Genomic DNA, 19,496 nt, shown 5'->3' with positions numbered 1-19,496 from the left:
GAGTTAGTGTTTAACGGGAACAGAGTTTCAGTTTGGGAAGATGAGAAGGGTTCTGTGGTGGATGGTGGTGATGGTTGAACAACAATGCAAATAAATGTATTTAAAGGTTAAAATGGGATGTAAATAAATGTACTTGAAGGTTAGAATGGGCCGGGCTAGTGGCTCACGCCTGTAATCCCAGCACTTTGGGAGGCCAAGGCGGGTGGATCATCTGAGGTCAGGAGTTTGAGACTAGCCTGGTCAACACGAAACCCCCTCTCTACTAAAAATACAAAACAACTAGCCGGGCGTGGTGGTGGGTGCCTGTAATCCCAGCTACTCCAGAGGCTGAGGCAAGAGAATCATTTGAACCTGGGAGGTGGAGGTTGCAGTGAACCAAGATCGCACCATTGCACCCCAGCCTGGGCAACAAGAGTGAAACTCCATCTCAGAAAAAAAAAGGTTAAAATGTAAATTTTATAGGTTGGTGCAAAAGTTGGCACAAAAAATTGTATAGGTTGGTGCTACTTTTAAATAGCAAAAACTGCAATTATTTTTGTACCAACCTATTCGTTCTGTATATTTTGTCACCGAGAAAGACAATCGCAGTGTGAAGACCTTATTTACATTCTGATTCAAACAAACTGCAAATACTTTTTTAAACTATAAATCTGACAGGCCACTTAGAAATTTGAACACTGATTGGATATTTGATGAAGTGAAGGAGTCGTCATTTGTTTGAGGTGTGACAGTGGCATCATGACTATTTAAAATATGAATTAAATGATATGATATCTAGCATTACTTCAAAATAACATGAGTGGAGAGAAGGGGGTGGTGTAGAGATGAAACAAGATTGTTCTTGAATTGGTCATTGTCGACGTTGCTGATGACTATTTGAGGTTCCTTTATTATTCTGTGTACTTTTGTAAAGGTTTGAAATTTTTCAAAACAAAATATTTTCAAAAATGGGGCTGAATCTGTTCTTTTACTCGCTGAGTTCTCCTGGGCAAGCTACTTCACCTCTCTCCTGCCTTCCTTCTTCAACCAGTTTTCCACTCAGAATGGCACTTCCTCCAGGATGCTTTGACTGACAACATCCAACAGAAAAGGTCACCCTCCTTGTTTCCTACCCACTGTCTCCACCCCGTTTTTCTCCCCTCACAACATCCATCAGGACTTGAAATTATACAATATATATGAACCTGTGTGTAGCCTTTCTCTTCTGAATCCTTCATAGGATGCAGCTATGACTTGTTCACAGCTGAATCCCATTTCATAGCTAAATCCCATACACCAAGAAGCAGGACTACACATAGGAGACGATCAGCAAGCATTGATCATGGGAGTGAATGAATGAATGAATGAATGGGTGGATGAGTGAATGAATGAATCACTCACGGCATTAAGGCAGTGACAAGAGTCCCTCCAGGTCAGCATAAGCATGAGTGAGACAAGGTGCTCAGCCCACAACGCCGAACAGAGTAGAGGATCATGGCCACAATGTCATCCCCAAAGCAGCACGTGCTTTCCTTGCTTGGTTTTCATGGACCCACAGCTCCTGGCTGGATGGCTGGCTGTCTTCTGGACCAGAACTAGAGTCCCATTGAGAGTCCCCTCATTCTATCTCACTCCTCCCAAACCTGCCAACTGAAATTTTCTCTATGCCATGAGCATCCTCTTTACAAACTACAAAAGGTAGTTTTCTGTACAAGGTTGAGAGACTATCAGTCATTCACAACTTAGTGCGAAATAGGTAAACCAAGTGACTTTTCTCATAACAATATAGTAAAGCCACCTGCACTGAGGGAATGATTGCGGGGGTGGGTATCACATGATTGTGAAGCAAGAGAGACTCTGGAATGAGAAACTGAGGCTCAGAGAGGTTATGTCACCTTAGATCTCAAAGCTAGTTAATGACAGATCTGGTACTGGTATCCCAGCCCGTCTCATTTCAAGTTGTTGATTACCCTGCAAACCAACACTCGGAGAATCACCTTCATGAACTAAGAAATACAAATGTGAAGCTGAGAAAGGAAGTCACTTCATCTATGAGGTGAAATTTATGGCCCTAATAATAACGGCACAGATAAAATTCCATAATAAATGGTCCAAGACAGACGGTATGAAATAAATAACAGTCCTTCCAACAGAATAATTAAATTTCAAAGCTGAAGACAGTCTAAAGTCTCCCTGCACTACTGCCCTCCGCACTTCCTGTTTCTTCTCCATTCCTTCCTATAATGCGTTCGCTCTCTGTCCAACCTACCTTCTCGCTCATCCAGACCTCTTCCCCAACCCCAGAGAAACCCGGGCTCTCTCCTCCTTCAGCAGCAGGTGGCAATGTGGCAATGTGCAAGGGGAGCTGGGTTCCAATCCCTCTTTTCCTCTGCTCTTCCCTGAACCATTGCCTTCCTACCCCCTCTACTCCCAAAGCAAAAATAAAAAGGATGATAATATTTTTTCATCTAAGAGAACTTGCACGGAGACAGTGAGATATAATAAAATATGTGCTTGGAAGTGCCATTCAAATAAAACGAAGCAACGACTTCATGGAGTCATTCAACAAGCATGTTTGGAACCCTGGGAGGAGGCAGGCACTGTTGTAGGCACCGGGGATGGAGCTGCCAACGAACCAGGGTGAGGAGTCCTAAGAGGCAGCTGGATCCTGGGTGGAGGCGACAAGACCTGCTGATGGAGGGGATCTGAAGATAGATGGATAGATGATTGATTGATAGATAGATAGACAGATAGATAGATAGAGGAAGAGGAGATAAAATAAGTTAAGCTACTTTTCAGCTTTCTTTGCTCTACTGATTTTGCACAGAAAGCCAATGAGAAGCCAGCCGAACTGTACCCCAGAATCCTGGAAGGGCTGGCAGTGGGGAGAGCAGGTGCCTCCAGAGCGAGGGAACAGGGCGAAGCGCGTGAGCACTGGTTGGCCTCTCCTCAGAAGCAGCAGGGCTGGTCTCTGGCTCTGGGTGGCACAGTCAAGGGACCACCGCTCCCCACCTGGCTGCAGAAGGTCCTTGGCTGGGGACCTCCATCCACTCCATCCACTCCATCCACCCCTTCCCTCACCACTTCCCTTCCTTAAGGGAACTTGCGGGGAGATATTCCAAACTGCCTAAAAGGTCAAGTGCTAAAGAAAGAAACTGGCTGGCTACTTTGAGGACTCCATCGTTCTTTTTGGGACATCTCTGTTTAGATCCTCAGGGAGAAGCCAGAAGTAAAGCCAGGTTTCCAGGAGAGGAAGGAGCATGCTCAGAGAGGCCCTGGACATGCACAGTTACTGGCACCGGGCATTCCCGCCTCCAAGAACAACTCATTTTGGCACCGGCTGTGTGCGTCCACCCTGACTCCACTTTAATTCCCTATCGTAAGTTTTAGTTTTGCCTGGAAATATTTTATGCCCTTGTGAAGATATTCAAGGAAGAGCCAAAGGGAGCCGAAAGCTGCTGGGAGCCTCCTCTGTGATGAGCACTGTTCTCAGGTGGCTGCTTCTGGTCTTGCCCCCTGTCCTGCATGGGGTGTGCTAGGTCTGCTGTGAGAGGCAGGAGGCTGGATGCTGTCAGTTCTTCCTCCTCCTGCCATAGCAGAGGAGTGTGAGTCCCCACCCCACTGATGTTCACACTACTTCCCGGGGCATGGGCGGGCCTGAATCCCAGTCCTCTGCCTGAAGCAAAGCCTCCAAGCTGAGCCCAGCCTGGTCAGCCGAACCCTAGCCAAGCTGTAGACAGGAGAGTAAGAAAAAATGGTTGGGAGTCACTAAGTTTGGGCTGGTTTGCTACACAGCAATATTGCGGCTACAGTTGACTTACACAGAGAGGTTAAATGACTCACCTAGAGACACACAGCTATGAAGCAGCAGCTCCACAATCATCCCCACTGCCCTGGGTCCTTGTACCAACTGGCCTCAAGCTGGGCATGGGTGGAGCCACAGTAACTTCCTAAAGGAGGACCCAGGATGCAGCTGCTGGGACTATTTGGGGACAAAAGGCAGGACTCAGTGACAGCAGTATCCTAATCCCACCAGTGAGCCAAGAGCACTGTCCCATCATCCCACAACAGGACTGTTCGCAGGCCAGGTCCTGGGAGAGTGCCAGCCTCCTGAGTCTGGCAGCAGGGCACCTGGGGGCAGGTCCAGCCCGCCTGGCACTATACAAGCTGGAGGGCCCTGCCAGAAAGCCTCGGGGATTCCAAGACCTGCCCACCCCAGGCTGCTGACTCAGCACCGCTAGGTCTGAGTCAGCAAAAAACACTGTGCTGGGCCACACAGTGCCTTTGTGCAGAATTGCAAAAAGATGTCCGCTCCAGGTGGACATAGGTGGCAGGGCTTGGCCAGGATGACTGAGGCAGACTCTGTAGGAACTTAAAAAAGGCACTGTTTCCTCCAGTCAGGCACAGCCCAAGGAGAGAGTATGGCTGGATTTCAGCCCCTCCTGCCCTTGGACCAAGTGCCTTGCTTAGGACACAACCTGAACAACCAGATGCAGTAGCTCTGGAAGACCGGGGTCGATGCCTTTTGGCTCCTGCTGCCTGACAGTGAGCCCCACCCAGCAGTCAAGCTAAGAGCTGGCTCTGTCTCCCCGGCTCCCAGGACAGCAGCAGCACACAGTAGGCCCAGAGCAGTCACTGTGTGTGCCATGGATGGACTATCAGTGACAATGGGGACTGGCTACTCTAGGATCCTGTCTGCAGCGTTCCCTTGTGTGTGTCAGGCTGGGGGTGGGGTATTGATCTGGGGTCTGGTCCAGTGTCCAGCAAACACCAGGAACCCAGCCCCGGGGCTAGGCATGGGGAAGCAGCAGCAGCTGGGAGCCCAGTTCCCCCCACCCCTGCCCTCAGCCCTGCACCTGCTGCCCGATGCTAAATTACTCTCGGCCACTCAGACAGAGCCATGGCTCAAGGGCCCCAGGGAACAATGGGCTGAGGTTCTGTAGCAGAGGAGGGAGTTGATATGTGTTGGGAGGGAAAGGCGAGGAGAAAAGATGCGCTGGGAGGATGGGGGAGGGGGGATTAGCTCCAGGCAGCAAAGTTGACCTCCACTCTCACCTAGATTTCCCTGGGCAGGCAATGCATGGAGAGGAGAGGGCTCTGGAGCGTCACATGCCAGCCTGTATTCGATTCGTTCGTTTTAAAAAGGGTCAGATCAAGTAAAAGGTACTGGCCCAAGCAGCAGGGATGCAAATTCTTCCGGATAAACAAACGTGGACGTTTAGGGAACCGAAGATGCCCAGATCAGCCCACCTCCAGAAGGCCCAGACAAAACAACCCTCAAATCCAAGGGAAAGGCTGTTCCAGAAAAGACGGACCAGTGGAACGGACCAGAGATGCTGGCTGGGAGAGATCCGAGAGAAGCCTCAGCAGCCACAGGCGTTGAACTCCTGTTACTTTCAGGATTAAAGCTGAGAAGGAAACTTCTGGACAGGCTCGTTACAACCCCTGCAGACCTCCGCTGACCTGCCCTGTGCACAGGCCCGAAGCAGCAGCCTTGCTTCCCTCTGACCCCTGCTGTCTTCCTCCTGAGCTCTTCAGCTGTGAGCCTGTCTCCCTCTGAGCGCCCGCCCCTACCTCTCCTTCCCACCCGCACCTTAAGTGATTTGTTTTCATTGTTTTTTAAAAATGACACGCATGGAGATAAAGCAGTGGCGGCACCTCCGTAGCTCTACACATGTCACAGGGCCCCCCATCGAGCGCTTCACAGATGCTAACTCACTCACGCCTCACCACCGCCCTTGGAGGCAGTCATCCCCATTTTACAGACGAGATCACCGAGGCGGGGAGAGGCGGGGTAAGGGGAAGAGCTGGGATGCAAAGCCAGGCGGGGGTGTGTGCTTGGCTTCTGGGTCACCTGCCTCCAGCATTACAGGGGAAAGGACGAGGGATGGTCACACACCTGGGCTGTAAATGCCACCGCCGGGCACTGGCCACATGATACCTTTCAAGGTTCCATGAGATAAGATGATGTCACAGGGCTGTAATTTCCATTTTCCCAAGAGGAAGCCAGGCCTGAAGGGGCCTGGGCAGAGGGTCCACAGCTGCTGCGTGGTGGATGGGGATAGGAACGCAGGACCATATCAGCCTTCCTGGCTCAGCCCAAAGGCCACTTCTCAGCCCCTCACCAGCCTCCAAACTGCCCAGTGCTCTGTCAGTCATCTCCGGCAGCCAGATCCCAGTCTCCCAGCTGAGATCACTTCTGCCTGTGAGCACCTGCAGATGGAAATGCAGCTGAGCCCTCCAGTGGAGGCAGGAAGCAAACACCTGCTTGCTAACTCCCATCTCCCCTACTCAGAAGCACCCCTGTCAGCGCAGGGCCCTGTCTGTGATGCTAAATGGAATCCACACATCACAGGTGGGTGCTGGCAGGGTTGGGGGCCCCAGGCACCCCCAAGCTCTGCAAGTAGATTCAAAAAACGCTACAACTTCAAAGAGAGGTGAGGAGTCAAGTATGGTCAAGGCCAGCAAAATGACAAACGTTAACCTCCTCTGACCCAGGATTCCCTCTTAGCAATTTACCCACAGATACACAGTCATGCATATAACCGCGGGGATAGGTTGTGAGAAGTGTGTGGTTAAGTGATTTCCTCATTGTGGGAACATCAGAGAGGGTCACACAGTAGGATCACAAAAATGGCAATGTCTTCCTTCTGGAACCTTCCACTCCAGGATTACAGAAAGCCACGTATCTCTACCGCCATTTCCTACCCCAACCCCACCTGGGCTTTTGCTCATGATTTCTCCTAGCTTGGAGGCCTCCTCTCCCAGGCTGATCCCTACTCATCTCCAGGGCTCAACTCAGAGGACACTTCCTCCAGGAAGCGCTCCCTGACTGCTCATTGGTCAGCCGCCCACTCCATGGCCCCTGGGCCTTGTGTTGTCCTTGTTCATGTCACTCTGTCAGAGCAAACTCTAGAGGACAGGAACCTGGAGTGAGACTCCTGTGATTAGATCCCAGGCCTTCACCTGTCCTGACAAGTGCTCAGAGACGCATCTGCTGAGCAGAACTCCTTTGCGGCTCGAGCAGAAGGCCCCCCAGGAGCACAGGAAAATGAGCCAGGCAGCAGGGATGGACCTTGCACTAATGCTTCTGCTGCTTGGCCGCAGGCCCCGCCAACCCTCTCCTCTGATTTGCTTAAAAGCCAAGGTGGGGCCCCTTTGTGCAGTGGGGGAGGGGTGCATTTACCTTGCAGGGTTTAGGACTCCGCCTCCAGGGAAGTCCACCGTTTGCTGACAGTCCGTGTGACAAATTGTTTTCTGCTGCAGAGCCAGACTGGATGTCTGGCTGGTCTCCAGAGGCCTCAAGGTCACTCGTAGAGTCATTGCCTGCCGTGGGGCAGCCTGAGACCAGCTCTTGTGTGCCAAGTTCCTGCCTGAACCCGCTGGGTCGCCAGAGCAGGTCCTGCCCTGGAGCATCTGATGGGTGGCAAGGAGTCACTGTGTGCCCTTCGAGGAGCTGGGGTCTACAGACCAGGCAAGGGGAATGCAGGAGTCCGCCATCCTGCACTGTAAAAGTGTCCCAGGGAGCCACGGCACAAATCTTGAGCCGACCCAAAGGGCTAGATAGACCCAGATGGGAATTGACGGCCTGAGAGAATAAATAAGTGGCTTCTGCCTTGGAAACATGATTTATTAGGGAATCGTTGGGTTCAGCTGCAAAGGTCATCTTGGCTTGCTTTAATGGATTTCCTGGGTTGCCTTTCTGTCCAGGCCCAGCACGTGAGCGCAGCAGGGGGGAGCATGAAGTGACAGGACGCCGGACGTCTGAGCTCCTGGGAGTCCTGGAGACCAGATGTGGTGGCACCACGCTGCATCTCGCTGGCTCAGCAAGGGCTCAGCTGGCTGTCCTCAACTGTACCGGGTTTCTGTCCTCTCTCCGTCATGTTCCTGATGCTCAAAGCTAATGACGTCCCAAAATACAGAGGGAGGTAGAAGGCGGATCACCAAACCAGTGCTGCAGGTCACTTCCTGCTTGGAAATTGTAGGGAAGCCCTGGGGTGGTTGAGCCGACAAACGGATCACCGCAGTGGTTTTCAATCTGGGGATTCCTTGAGGGGTGGTAACGGGGCCACAGGGTCTCCAGGGGGGTCCCTGAAAACCGAGGTGGACAGCATCATCTTTACTTCTTCCCCAGCAGCATCTAGTCAGACACTCGCACAGCAGTCACTAAATGCATATTGAATAAATAAACAGACAGATCTGTGGGTAAATCAATCCAGGAATACATGGATGAATGTGTTAACCCATCAGAAAACCCCATAAACGAATTTAAAGGGTGGAACTCGATGTGCTGAGGCTGCCTTTCTTACGTCTCAATGGCTCCCCAATTTCCCTCAAAATAAAACCCACTAGTTTCTATAATTGTACAACATAAGTCACATGAGATGTTAACACCAAGGGAAGCCCGGGGAGGAGCCTGTGGGAACTTCGTGTAATTTTCACTTCAAAACAAAAAGCTAACCCACGTTAAAATAAATCTACGCACTTTGACACTTCCTGGGGAGCCCTCAGTTCCTTGTCCTTGTCCTTGTTTGTCCTTCCAGGAGGGGACAGCCACTTCCAGGAGGGGACAGAATTGGAGAGGTAGTGGCTTTGGCCTTTTCCTTAAGCCCCTCCTCGGCCCCTTCCCAAAGAGAGAGGTGGCATCTCTGGTGGGTGAGCCCGGGTCAGGGTCTGGTGTGTGTCGTCCAAGCCCCCTGGACTCTCTTTTTGGGGGGCTGCCCTCAGGATGGAAGTGCTCTTCTCCCGGGTTACCCACCTGATTCAGGGCATGAGTCTTTGTTCTTGGGGGAAGGAAGGGGTGCTGGATGGGAACGAGGCAGTGGCTGCTTGTAGCTGGCTTGAGAAGCATATGCTTTGCCCACTTCCCCTCCCGGGGCACATCCGCAGTTCAGTTTTATGCCTCAGGGCCTTTGCACATGCGTTCCCTCATATGGCAGCACCCTTCCCACCTCTCCCACAGGACGCTGCTCAGCCATTCCTTTGTGGCTGACTTCCAATTCTCCCAAGCCAAGTAGAACTGACCCTTGCCTTCATCCTGTCACTCAGGGCACAGGTGACACTTGTGTGCATGCTGATTTACTCACAGGAGTATCTCTCCCATTGTGCTGTGAGGTCCCCAGCACTGGGATCAACGTTGACTCATCTCTTCTCCTACATACCACATTGCCTGGCATCCAGTGGATAACGACAGATATTTTTGGAGTGAATGGACTGATTAGAAAGTTCTGGTTAGTTTAAGTGTTTTTAAATGTAAAATATGTAATGATTTAAGTTAGGGATTTCACTTAGTAGACAAAAAAATCCTTTAAAACATGAGAAGGACCCCAGGGGCAGAAAATTCTCCATGCCGATCATGTTCAGAGCTGTGAGATCCGTCCTGGGCTCTCGGCCTCAGCATTGGCGAACCTCGGGCTGTAATTCTTTGCCGTAGGAGGCTGGCCTGGGTATTGTAGGATGTTTCATAGCATCCCCGGCCTCTACCCACCGGATGCCAGTAGCAGCGTCCCAGCTGTGACAACCCAAAATGTTTCCAGACATGGCCAGATTTTCCCTGGGGGCTGAAACAGTGCCCAGTTGAGAACCTCTGGGCCAATCATCCAATAGGCTTTGGTACAGTAAATATTTCCTCTGCTGCCTCGACATTGCCAAAGCCAAACTCCTCAGAATTTGCCAGGCACAGGCCAGCATTTCTCTCAGGCTCTGACATGGAACACAAAATCCCCAAGCCGAAGGCAAAACCACTGGCCACTAAATGAGGACTTTGATTGCTACCAATTTCTTAAAGCACTCTCTGAAGGTTCTGCTTCAAATATTTATGGAGTCTATGAAATGGCTCCGGAGAATGAGTGGCCCTATTACATTTATAACTCCAGCGGTGATTTATGGACCTGGGAATTGCTGCAAATGCTTTGTCTAAGCTCTTGGTGAAAAGCCAGGATCCTCGCTGGGCTCAGGAGCTCGGAGGGTGCTGGGACGTTATCGGCTTGGAGGGCAGGACAGGGCATTCCGCCTTTTTCTTGCAGACGTTGTGCGGAGAGTCCTGGTTCCACAGTGACCGCTGCCAGGCACGTTCCAGGATCAAGCGTGGACACCAAGGACAGAGGGAGCTGCAGGCAAGAGGATAGTGAAATGGTCTCTGCATCCAAATGTTTGTAAAAGCCCCTCCGTTCACACATTTAATCAAAGGAAGAGACGACAAGGATAGCTAACAGTTACGGGGCACTTTCTGTGCCTGGCACCAAATACTCTTCACACATTGGCTCACTTCCTTTGGTGACAGTTCAATGAGACACACGCTATCATTACTGTGTTCTGGGTCAGAAAATGAGACTGGGGCAGCGTGAGACTCCCCCTCCACGTCATGCGGCAGGTGCCTGACAATACAGTCAAGAGTCCTGTAGAGTGGATGTCCTCTATACATTTTCTATCTCCCAGTGACAAGAGAAAGTGACCTTCCCTTGAAAGAGGAACTAATGTCGTGCTGGTTGCAAACCTCATGCCCAGCACGTCTCAGGGCTTTCCCCAAATGTGTCATCTTACTTGCCTTCACTTAGTTCCCCCAACAAGCTATCATCAGGCCCACTTTATAGATGAAAACCCACTTAACAGTTTAAGAGATTCTAAATGCCTTCACTAAATGTATTAGCTCTGAAGTGGCTGGCTCAGAATTCAAAGCTAAGCCCATCTGATTTCAAATCTCTGCTCTTTCGACATCTCCTTTCCAGTCACTATTGTACCTGCGATCCCTTCACAACCAGCATCTCACACCTCTCAGGCACCTTTCCTGCAAATGGCAGGAAGGACCACCTCACCAGGTAACATGTGAGTCCTGCTAATGCCTCTTCTCCTTCCTCTAAAAGGTGTGTCATGTGTGTCTGTGCCTTGCCAGACAGATCTGCAGAATGGAGCCAACTTCTCCACCAGTCCCAGGAGGCAAGAGCAGCCACAGGTTTGCAATGTGCAGGGCCTTCTGCCTTGCCGGTGGAAGACGCTGAAGAAGAGGCTAGACAGCAGAGGCAGGGAATCGGCAATCACTATGTGGCAAGCCTGACCTTGTCCCCGCCCTCAAAGCACTTCCAACCAAGTGTGAGAGGCAGACACATAAACTAGATATTATGCTGCAGTGTTCAAGTCCAAAGAGAGACCCACAGGTGCTGACGAAGGCTCCAGGACAGAAGTGAAGATTGCACACTGAAGATCTGGGAAGGCCTCATGGAGGTAGTGTCTGAGCTCAGCTTTTGGGGAGGAGCAGGATTCTGTTATGTGTTTAAAACGCAAGGTCATTCTGGGCTGACTAATGTGTGCATAGAGTCTGGACTCCATCTTATAATAATAATAATAATGATAGTCGACCTGGCTCATGCCTGTAATCCCGGCACTTTGGGAGGCTGAGGTGGGTGGCTCACCTGAGGTCAGGAGTTCGAGACCACCCTGGTCAACATGGTAAAACCCTGTCTCTACTAAAAATACAAAAATTAGCTGGGTGTGGTGGTGCACGCCTGTAATCTCAGCTACTCAAAAGGCTGAGGCAGGAGAACCGCTCAAAGCTGGGAGGCAGAGGTTGCAGTGAGCCGAGATCGTGCCTCTGCACTCCAGCCTGGGCAACAGAGGGAGAATCCATCTCAAAATAATAATAATAATGATGATGATGATGATAGTTTAAGCAATATGAAACTACTGTTTTTGAGGGAAAGAGTAGTATAATATTGGCAATTTCCTAGGGTTCGATCTACAACAGTGAAAATTTACTGAGTTCTTACAATGTATCCTTCCAAGTACTTTCCACGTATTGATGCATTGCATCTTTACAAAATACCAAGGAGATAAGTGCTATTATTATTATCCCATCATACAGATGAAGCAACAGAAGCCCAGAGAGGTGAAGTGGCCCAAGGCCACACAGCTAATAGGAGCCTGCTGCAAGATTTGAACTCAGGCCATATGGCTCTCAAGCCTGCATGATCCCCCACCACAGGAACAGCTGAAACCTGGGATGCAGTGTTGGATCTTCAGTGGGTGAGTTGAAGGCTAATGTGACAGAGGGCTAAACATTTCCTCATTCACTCAAGATTTGTCAGCCTTTTCAGGACATGTTTGTGTACTCTTAAGCTCTCTTCTCCTTTTTGCGCTAAGCTCAACCATACAGTAACAGAATTGTGTGATGTGACAAATTTAGTTACTGCCCTTCAAAACTCCATGCCTCATTTTCCTTGTAGATCACGAATCTCCTGGTGTCATTATTTAACAAGTTTGTTTTCAGCATGGGAAGCTCTTCCCCAAAACCAGCCCAGATACGTGGCTTGCGGTCTGTTTTTGCCCAAGGCAAGGAGCTGTGTTCCCAGATGCTCATGATGACTGGACAGAACCAAGACTGCAGCGAAAATGCAGTACTGGGAACCAGGAGCAGGTGCCGTGCGCCTTCCAGAGAAACAGCCTGATGTCCCCTGTCTCTGGCTAACTACTCACCCAACAAGTGCTCCTGAAGGCCTCCTGTGGGCCAGGTACCGTGCAAAGCATGGGGAAAACGTTTAAATTGACATTCTGCCATCTTGTTGCAAAGAAACAGAAGTCCCCTATGGACTTGAAATTATTTCTAACAGAGGAAATCCTCCAACAGAGGAAATCATTTCAAGTCCACAGCATTTCCAGTCCAGTGGGATTCTGTGTTTGTGGTGATGACTTTGAAGAAAGCTGAAGAACACCTGACAAACTTGGAACCATAAGGGTATTAAGATGCATTTTTGGTTTATCCATTCATGCAACATGTTACTTCACCTCTTTCCTCAGAAGCTTTGCTACAGGTTTCTGGCCAGTATCATCGAGAGCGGACACTGGAGAGTTTGTTCTCACACTGAGATCCAGATTGGAACTTTGAGGGAGGGAGGAGGGGACTGTTCCTCTCCCCCAACCCTGCCCCATCCAGGCCATGCACCATCTGGCCACGTAACGATCAGAGGGTCAGCTCCAGAACAAGGCGCCCTGGGTTGGGAGCCCAGCCCAGCCGCTTATGAGCTGGGTGGACTTTGCCCCTCTGTGCCTCACCTTTTCTCACAGGTAAAGTGGAGCTGATGCTGATATCTGTTTGGTGAGCCCTTTGTGGGACTGCCTGAGCCAATGCCGGCACAGTAGGATTTGGGTGTGCTTTTCTGTTTCGCTGCTGTTGCTATCACTGTCGTCATTATCCTCTTCTCGTCTCCTCTCTACCTCCTCATACTTCATGCTCCAGCAATGTTGCTTGCCATGCCTCCAAATGCCTTATGGGCACTCACCCTCCCATCTCTTTGCAAGTGTTCCCTTCACCTAAAATGTTTTCTTCTTTTTTTCTTCTTCTTTCTTTCTTTCTCTTTCTTTCTTTCTTTTTTTCTTTTCTTTCTTTCTTTCTTTCTTTCTTTCTTTCTTTCTTTCTCTCTCTTTCCTTCTTTCTTTCTTTCTTTCTCTTTCTTTCCTTCTTTCTCTTTCTTTCTTTCTTTCTTTCTTTTCCTTCTTTCCTTCTTTCCTTCTTTCTTTCTTTTTGAGATGTAGTCTCGCTCTGTTGCCCAGGCTGGAGCGCAGTGACACAATCTTGACTCACTACAACACTGGCCTCCAGGGTTCAAGCAATTCTCCTGTCTCAGCCTCCCAAGTAGCTGAGACTACAGGCATGCACCACCATGCCCAGCTAATTTTTGTATTTTTAGTAGAGACGGGGTTTCACCATGTTGGCCAGCTAGTCTCAAACTCCTGACCTCAAGTGACCCACCTACCTCGGCCCTTCAAAGTGCTGGGATTACAGGCGTGAGCCACTGCGCCCAGGCTGCCTAGGATATCTCTGCCTGCTGCCGATAAGGCAGACCAAAATAAAAAATCAGAGGTAATTAACCTAGGAATGATCAAAACTTTTTTTTTATTCCTAGATAAGAAGTCATTTAAAATGAAAGTTACCAGTCAGAAAAAAAAGTTTAAGGTCAATAACAATAGCTATCATATTTTTGAATACCTCCCTGTTTTTCATTCCAGGAACTGTAATAAATACTTCATATGCATGATTTCACTGAATTGTCCCAACAAGCCTGAGAGGTAAATATTATTGTCTGCTTCATCTTTTAGATGAAATAAATTAATGTAATCATGGAGGCAGGAAAGAAGCCATAGGGATAAAAGAAGGGAGAAAAAATACAATCGGCTGAAATAAAATAAGAGCAGTTTTCCTTCTGAGTAATGGCTGCTTTCTGTTTTTTTTTTTTTTTTTTTCTGTCAGCACCTCTGATGTGCCAGGCACACACTCAGCTCTGCCTGCCTGATTTCTCCTCCTAACAGTAACACGCAGGCAGCCGCATTTCACAGCTGAGAGTTACCTGCAGGCAGAGGAAGTACGTGCCCAATATCACACGGAACTAAAAAGGGGTAGGACTGGGACTTGAATTCAGATTTGCCAGACCCCAAAGCTCATAAGTAAAATAAGTTTTCTCTGGGAAGACAGAGGGGAGTGCTGCTCTGGCAATGACTGATTAGGATCTTCGGGACCAAACCTGCAGTAAGTGCAACTAGAAAAGGTAGGGGGACTGTAACAAAACATTTGTCTGGAGACATCTGAGAGCTACCAACGATATGAGGACTTGTGGGACCAAAATTGAAAACAAGAGAGAAGCCAAGAAAAGCGAGCAGGACACTTGAGGATGTATTTCCCCTCGAGGTGAAGGCAGGGTCTGTGCAGGAAAGAGCCAATTGAGAAGGTGAAAAGCTAAGGAGAGCTCTGAGCAGCCTCTGGGGTCCGACAGGGGAAAGGGCTCTGAAATACTCGACAGGCTTTTATGCCCTAGGAGTGAGTGTGAACCAGAAACACAGCAGACCTCCTGAGCACTGGAACTCCTCGATGACTCAGGCCTCATGTGAGGAAGATGATCTGCCCTGACCAGAACAAAGGAAGTCCTCTGTGGATGGAGATACTGTCAGACCTCAAATTGTGTCATCAATGTTTCATACATGATGTCCAGCATCCACTGAAAGTCACCAGACAGCTGGGAGTGGTGGCTCACGCCTGTAATCCCAGCACTTTGGGAGGCCAAGGTGGGCAGATCAGGAGGTCAGGAGTTCGAGACCAGCCTGGCCAACAGAGTGAAACCTCATCTCTACTAAAAATACAAAAATTAGCTGGGCGCGGTGGTGGGCACCTGTAATCCCCAGATACTTGGGAGGCTGAGGCAGGAGAATTGCTTGAAACCAGGAGGAAGAGCCTGCAGTGAGCCGAGATCGTGCCACTGCACTCCAGCCTGGGCAACAGAGCAAGACTCCTCAAAAAAAAAAAGAAAAAAAAAGTCACCAGACCTACGACACATGATTTGAGCAGAAATAAACATTAAAATTAGATCATAGAAAGAGACTGAGGGTGAAACCTGGGGGCGCTGTTGGGGAGTGGGTCGTGCTCTATTTCTTGACTTGGTGGCGTTTTTCCAGGTGTATATTGCTTGGATAATTTGCTAAGCTGTAAATGTGTTGTACTTTCAATAACAAAGTTCATTTACGAAATGAGGTGACAGGTGTCTTCTCACCTTCAGGGAATCCAGTTGGGCTGTCTGTGCTGGCCACTCCGGCTCGGGAACAGGCCAGGACTCTGAAGACGATGAGCTTTGGAGGACGCTGTCCATTTCAGGATTCAAGAGGTATGTCTGAGCTGGAAGGGAAAATTCTCAGTCAAGCCTCCACCAGGAACCTAGGTGAAAAGTCTACAAGTGTCTGGGCCCTGCCATAACCTTCTTCACTCTCTAGCCATTCCCAGATCATTCCTAGATCCTATGCCCCGGGGCAGAGGCCCTCTCAGATGCCTTTGAGCTCTCCAAGCACCTCACCCACACGCCTCTGATGGCGCTCTTATGATCTTGGGATATCCCAGAAAACTGCCTGCCTGCCTCGCCTTCCCCTACCTGGCTGCAAGCTCATTCCATGCAGGGACCACAGCCTTCACAAGCCAGCTTAGCTTCGTAAGCCCAGAAACACCTATGTGGGATCTGGCACATGGTGGCCCTCCAGACATGTCCAGTGAAAAAATAACCCAATCGGTCTAGTACGTGTCCTTCTTTGAAAGGGGATGAAGCTGAGCCAGAGAGGGGAGGAGACTTGCCTGGGGCCACAGAGAGAAAATTAGTGGCAGAAGCAGACCAGCTAGGATCTGTGCCTCTCCAACTGGGAGAACAGGTGCCAAGTCAGGGTGTAGGGACAGAAGGCCAAGGTAGAGAAGGACAGGCCCATCCTGAGGCATCAAAGACTGAGAACAGGTTTCTCTGGTCGTGTACTGACGTCATGCTATGTGCCAGGGGCCAGACACGCCAGAGGAAGGTCATGTTTACCTCCTGTTAAAGAGTGTATGGCTCAGAGAGGTTAACGAACTCATCTAAGACCACACAGCTGGCAAGAATAGAATCTAGAAATAAGAACCACTAGATGAACAGATCTCAATAGCAGCTCGGTCTTAAAGGTAACACCATCCAGATGTTCTACATGTTTTTATCAAGCACCTGATCCAAACACAACACTAAACAAATCCTTAGGGGCCCCATCCCACCCCCCCCCCCCCCCACGCTCAGGGTAGTAAGCTGCGCTTAAACAAGACCCAACCAAATACCACCTGTTTCCCCAAAACTATTGAAATTAAAAAAAAGTTAAAGAAGGCCCAGGAAAATTCTGTCTGGTCAGGTAGTGGCTTAATTTTCTTTTTAATAATAAAAATAGGCCAGGCGCAGTGGCTCACACCTGTCATCTCAGCACTTTGGGAGGCCGAGGCAGGCAGATCACATGAGGTCAGGAGTTTCAGACCAGCCTGGCCAACATGGTGAAACCCTGTCTCTACAAAAATACAAAAATTAGCCAGGCATGATAGTGGGTACCTGTAATCTCAGCTACTGGGGAGGCTGAGGTGGGAGAATTGCTTAAACAGAGGAGGTGGAGGTTGCAGTGAGCCAAGATCACGCCATTGCACTCCAGCGTGGGTGACAGAGTGAGACTCCATCTCAAAAATAAATAAATAAATAAATAAATGAATAATAAAAATAACAGAACCAAAAAAAAAAAAAAAGCACTCATGTTACCATCTCTCTGAGTAACCATGGCTAGTACTTTAGTTGCTGTCCTAGCCTAAGTTGCAGATCAGACCCAGACGTGCACATAGAATCATACAGTTATAATTATATGAAACATTCCATATCGTAAGTTTTTTTTTCTTTTTTTGAGATGGAATCTCGCTCTTTCACCAGGCTGGAGTGCAGTGGCATGATCTCGGCTCACTGCAACCTCCTCCTCCCGGGTTCCAGCAATTCTCCTGCCTTAGCCTCCCAAGTAGCTGGGACTATAGGTGCCCACCACGCCTGGCTAATTTTTGAATTTTTAGTAAAGATGAGGTCTCACCATGTTGGCCAGGATGGTGTCAATCTCTTGACCTTGTGATCTGCCCTCCTCGGCCTCCCAAAGTGCTGGGATTACAGGCACGAGTCACCATGCCTGGCCCATATCCTAACAGTTTTAAACTTAGTAGAACATGGTAATTCCCATGCTGTTGCATGGCGTTTTTCAGTACCATTTTAATGACTATGCTGTATTTCACTGATTATATGGGCTCGTTAACAATATTGAGGGTTTCCCCCAATTTTTCACTATTACAGATGCACTGGCAGGAACATGCCTGTCCACAGAATCTTTCCAAATACAGAATTATCTACCTAGAATGAGTTTCCAGGAGTGAAACTCTAGCACTGAGGAATTTGAACGTTTGTATTTTTCCAGTGTGTTCTCATTGTGAAATAAGAAGACAATACCACACAGGAAAGGGGGAGGGAGAAGTGGGTCTCATTCCTTTTAGTAGCATGAACGTGACAGTGGGCATCTCTCCCCTGGCCCACCAGTCACAGCGTCCTGCTGGCCTGTACTTTTTCTGAGTACACACGCTTTTCCTGATCAAAAATCACACTGACCTCTTAGAGCTGCCGTCATCTCAGACTTGATGTCCAGGTGGTGGCTTGTCTGCAAGAAAACACACCTTGGCAGTTATTCCGCATGGCACTGGAGGGACAGCCTTGCACAGAGCACTGCAACTGGGCCAAGCAGGGCCATCACCCCTCCCCGAAAAAACTGCATTCTGTGTAGGACCAGCACTGCCGGTGTGCATGAAGGCCTTCCTCCTCTTCTCTCCAGGATGCTCAAAGGAGAACAGGAATTGGTTTTGCTCTTAGGAAACACGGGCACAGAAAAATGATTCCATTTCCTTTTCTCAAATTAAATCTCTAAACGGAGACAGTAATAAAAGTGCTTTAGAAACTGCTATTAAAAAACATTTTAATGAGGACATCCGGTGCTCTGATGTCTCCCCTGGGGCCCCTGATTTAATCACCCAGGAATTCAGGTCAGGCTTGGGTCCGAGTGCACCACCGCACAGACCAGTATCCTCCTGGTTCCGCACTGCACGGGGCAGGTGAGAAGTGAGATGGCAATGATCACTCAACTGATTGGCCCACGGCCCCCAGGTGGTTGAGTAAGAACACCTGCTGGATCTTCAAGGCAGGTGAGAGTTGTTTCCAGCCCGGCAGCCTGGATCTCGCTTCCTCCTGGGTGTTTCTGTGATAGCTGTCTTCCCTGTCTCCACTTCCAACACCCTGGTCACACTCTTCCTCCAGGTATAGAAGACCATCTCCATGTCTGGAAGGGCCCTGCCCTCTCTTTCTGTCTCTGGTGAACTTCTACATAGATGTCAAGGCCCAAGTCAAATGTTGCCTCCTCTGTGAAGTCTTCCCTGACTCCACCTGGCAGAGTTCAGCCACTTGCCTCTCACACAGCCCCTCCTGTGCTACAGCGGCACCTGGGTTCTATGAGGGTCCCCTCTAACCTGAATTGACTGGTGCAGGGCCTAATACTCAGGGACATGGGTAATGGCTCAGCCATCTTCTGGCAGTGACCGGATCACACCAGCACTCCTGGGAGCCTTCGGTACCAGGCACAATGCCTGCTCCTGAACGGTGCTCTTAGAGCACTTTGCTGTCGCCCCTATCAACACTGCTGTGGCTTCAAGCACCATGGACTCTCCCACCCCCGTGCCTGTACCCAAGCAGTTCTCGCAGCCTTGAGACCTTCACTCCATCTTTTCAGCTGTTAAATCCTGCTTTCTGTCCTTCAAGGCCGGGTCTGAGTGCTTCCTCCTCCAATCTATCTCTCTCTCCTCTCTGCTTATTACCAGTGCTTTGAATGAATGCCTTTTATTGCCCCTGGGTTTAAAGTCAGGTGTCTCCTCATTAGATAGAGGCTCCTTCAATGAGAGACTGAGGTTTGGCTTGCCTTCGTAGAGGATACACCCACAGAGCAGCCTCAGGTGCACTCAACTGACTTCTGGGTGGCCCTGCATTCAGTATGTGATTGGGGTGCAAGGACCCTTGTCTGCTTCCAGCTCCTCAACTACCGCATGGGCCTGGAGTGGCTGGAGAGGGGCTGTGTGAGAGGCAGAGCTGGGCTTTCTTTTTTTTTTTTTTTTGAGACGGAGTCTCGCTCTGTCGCCCAGG

General features: G+C 49.5%; 1 protein-coding gene across 1 annotated transcript in view; it reads right to left on the bottom strand.

The window, feature by feature from the left end:
• Positions 1-7,591: 7,591 nt before the first annotated feature.
• CUNH4orf50 (chromosome unknown C4orf50 homolog) overlaps positions 7,592-19,496 on the bottom strand; it is a 65,688-nt gene continuing 53,783 nt past the window's right edge. Inside the window, exons 12-14 of the mRNA XM_033213709.1 lie at positions 17,922-17,970; positions 15,510-15,631; positions 7,592-10,088 (exon numbers count right to left, since the gene is read on the bottom strand). Of these exons, the coding sequence (XP_033069600.1) occupies positions 9,843-10,088; positions 15,510-15,631; positions 17,922-17,970 (417 nt within the window). The 3' untranslated portion in view covers positions 7,592-9,842. The remainder of the gene's footprint in view (positions 10,089-15,509; positions 15,632-17,921; positions 17,971-19,496) is intronic.

The sequence above is a fragment of the Trachypithecus francoisi genome, unplaced genomic scaffold (assembly GCF_009764315.1).
Source record: "Trachypithecus francoisi isolate TF-2019V2 unplaced genomic scaffold, Tfra_2.0 Lachesis_group1, whole genome shotgun sequence".
Taxonomy (NCBI): Eukaryota; Metazoa; Chordata; class Mammalia; order Primates; family Cercopithecidae; genus Trachypithecus; species Trachypithecus francoisi.
This window is presented reverse-complemented; position numbering and strand designations above follow the sequence as displayed.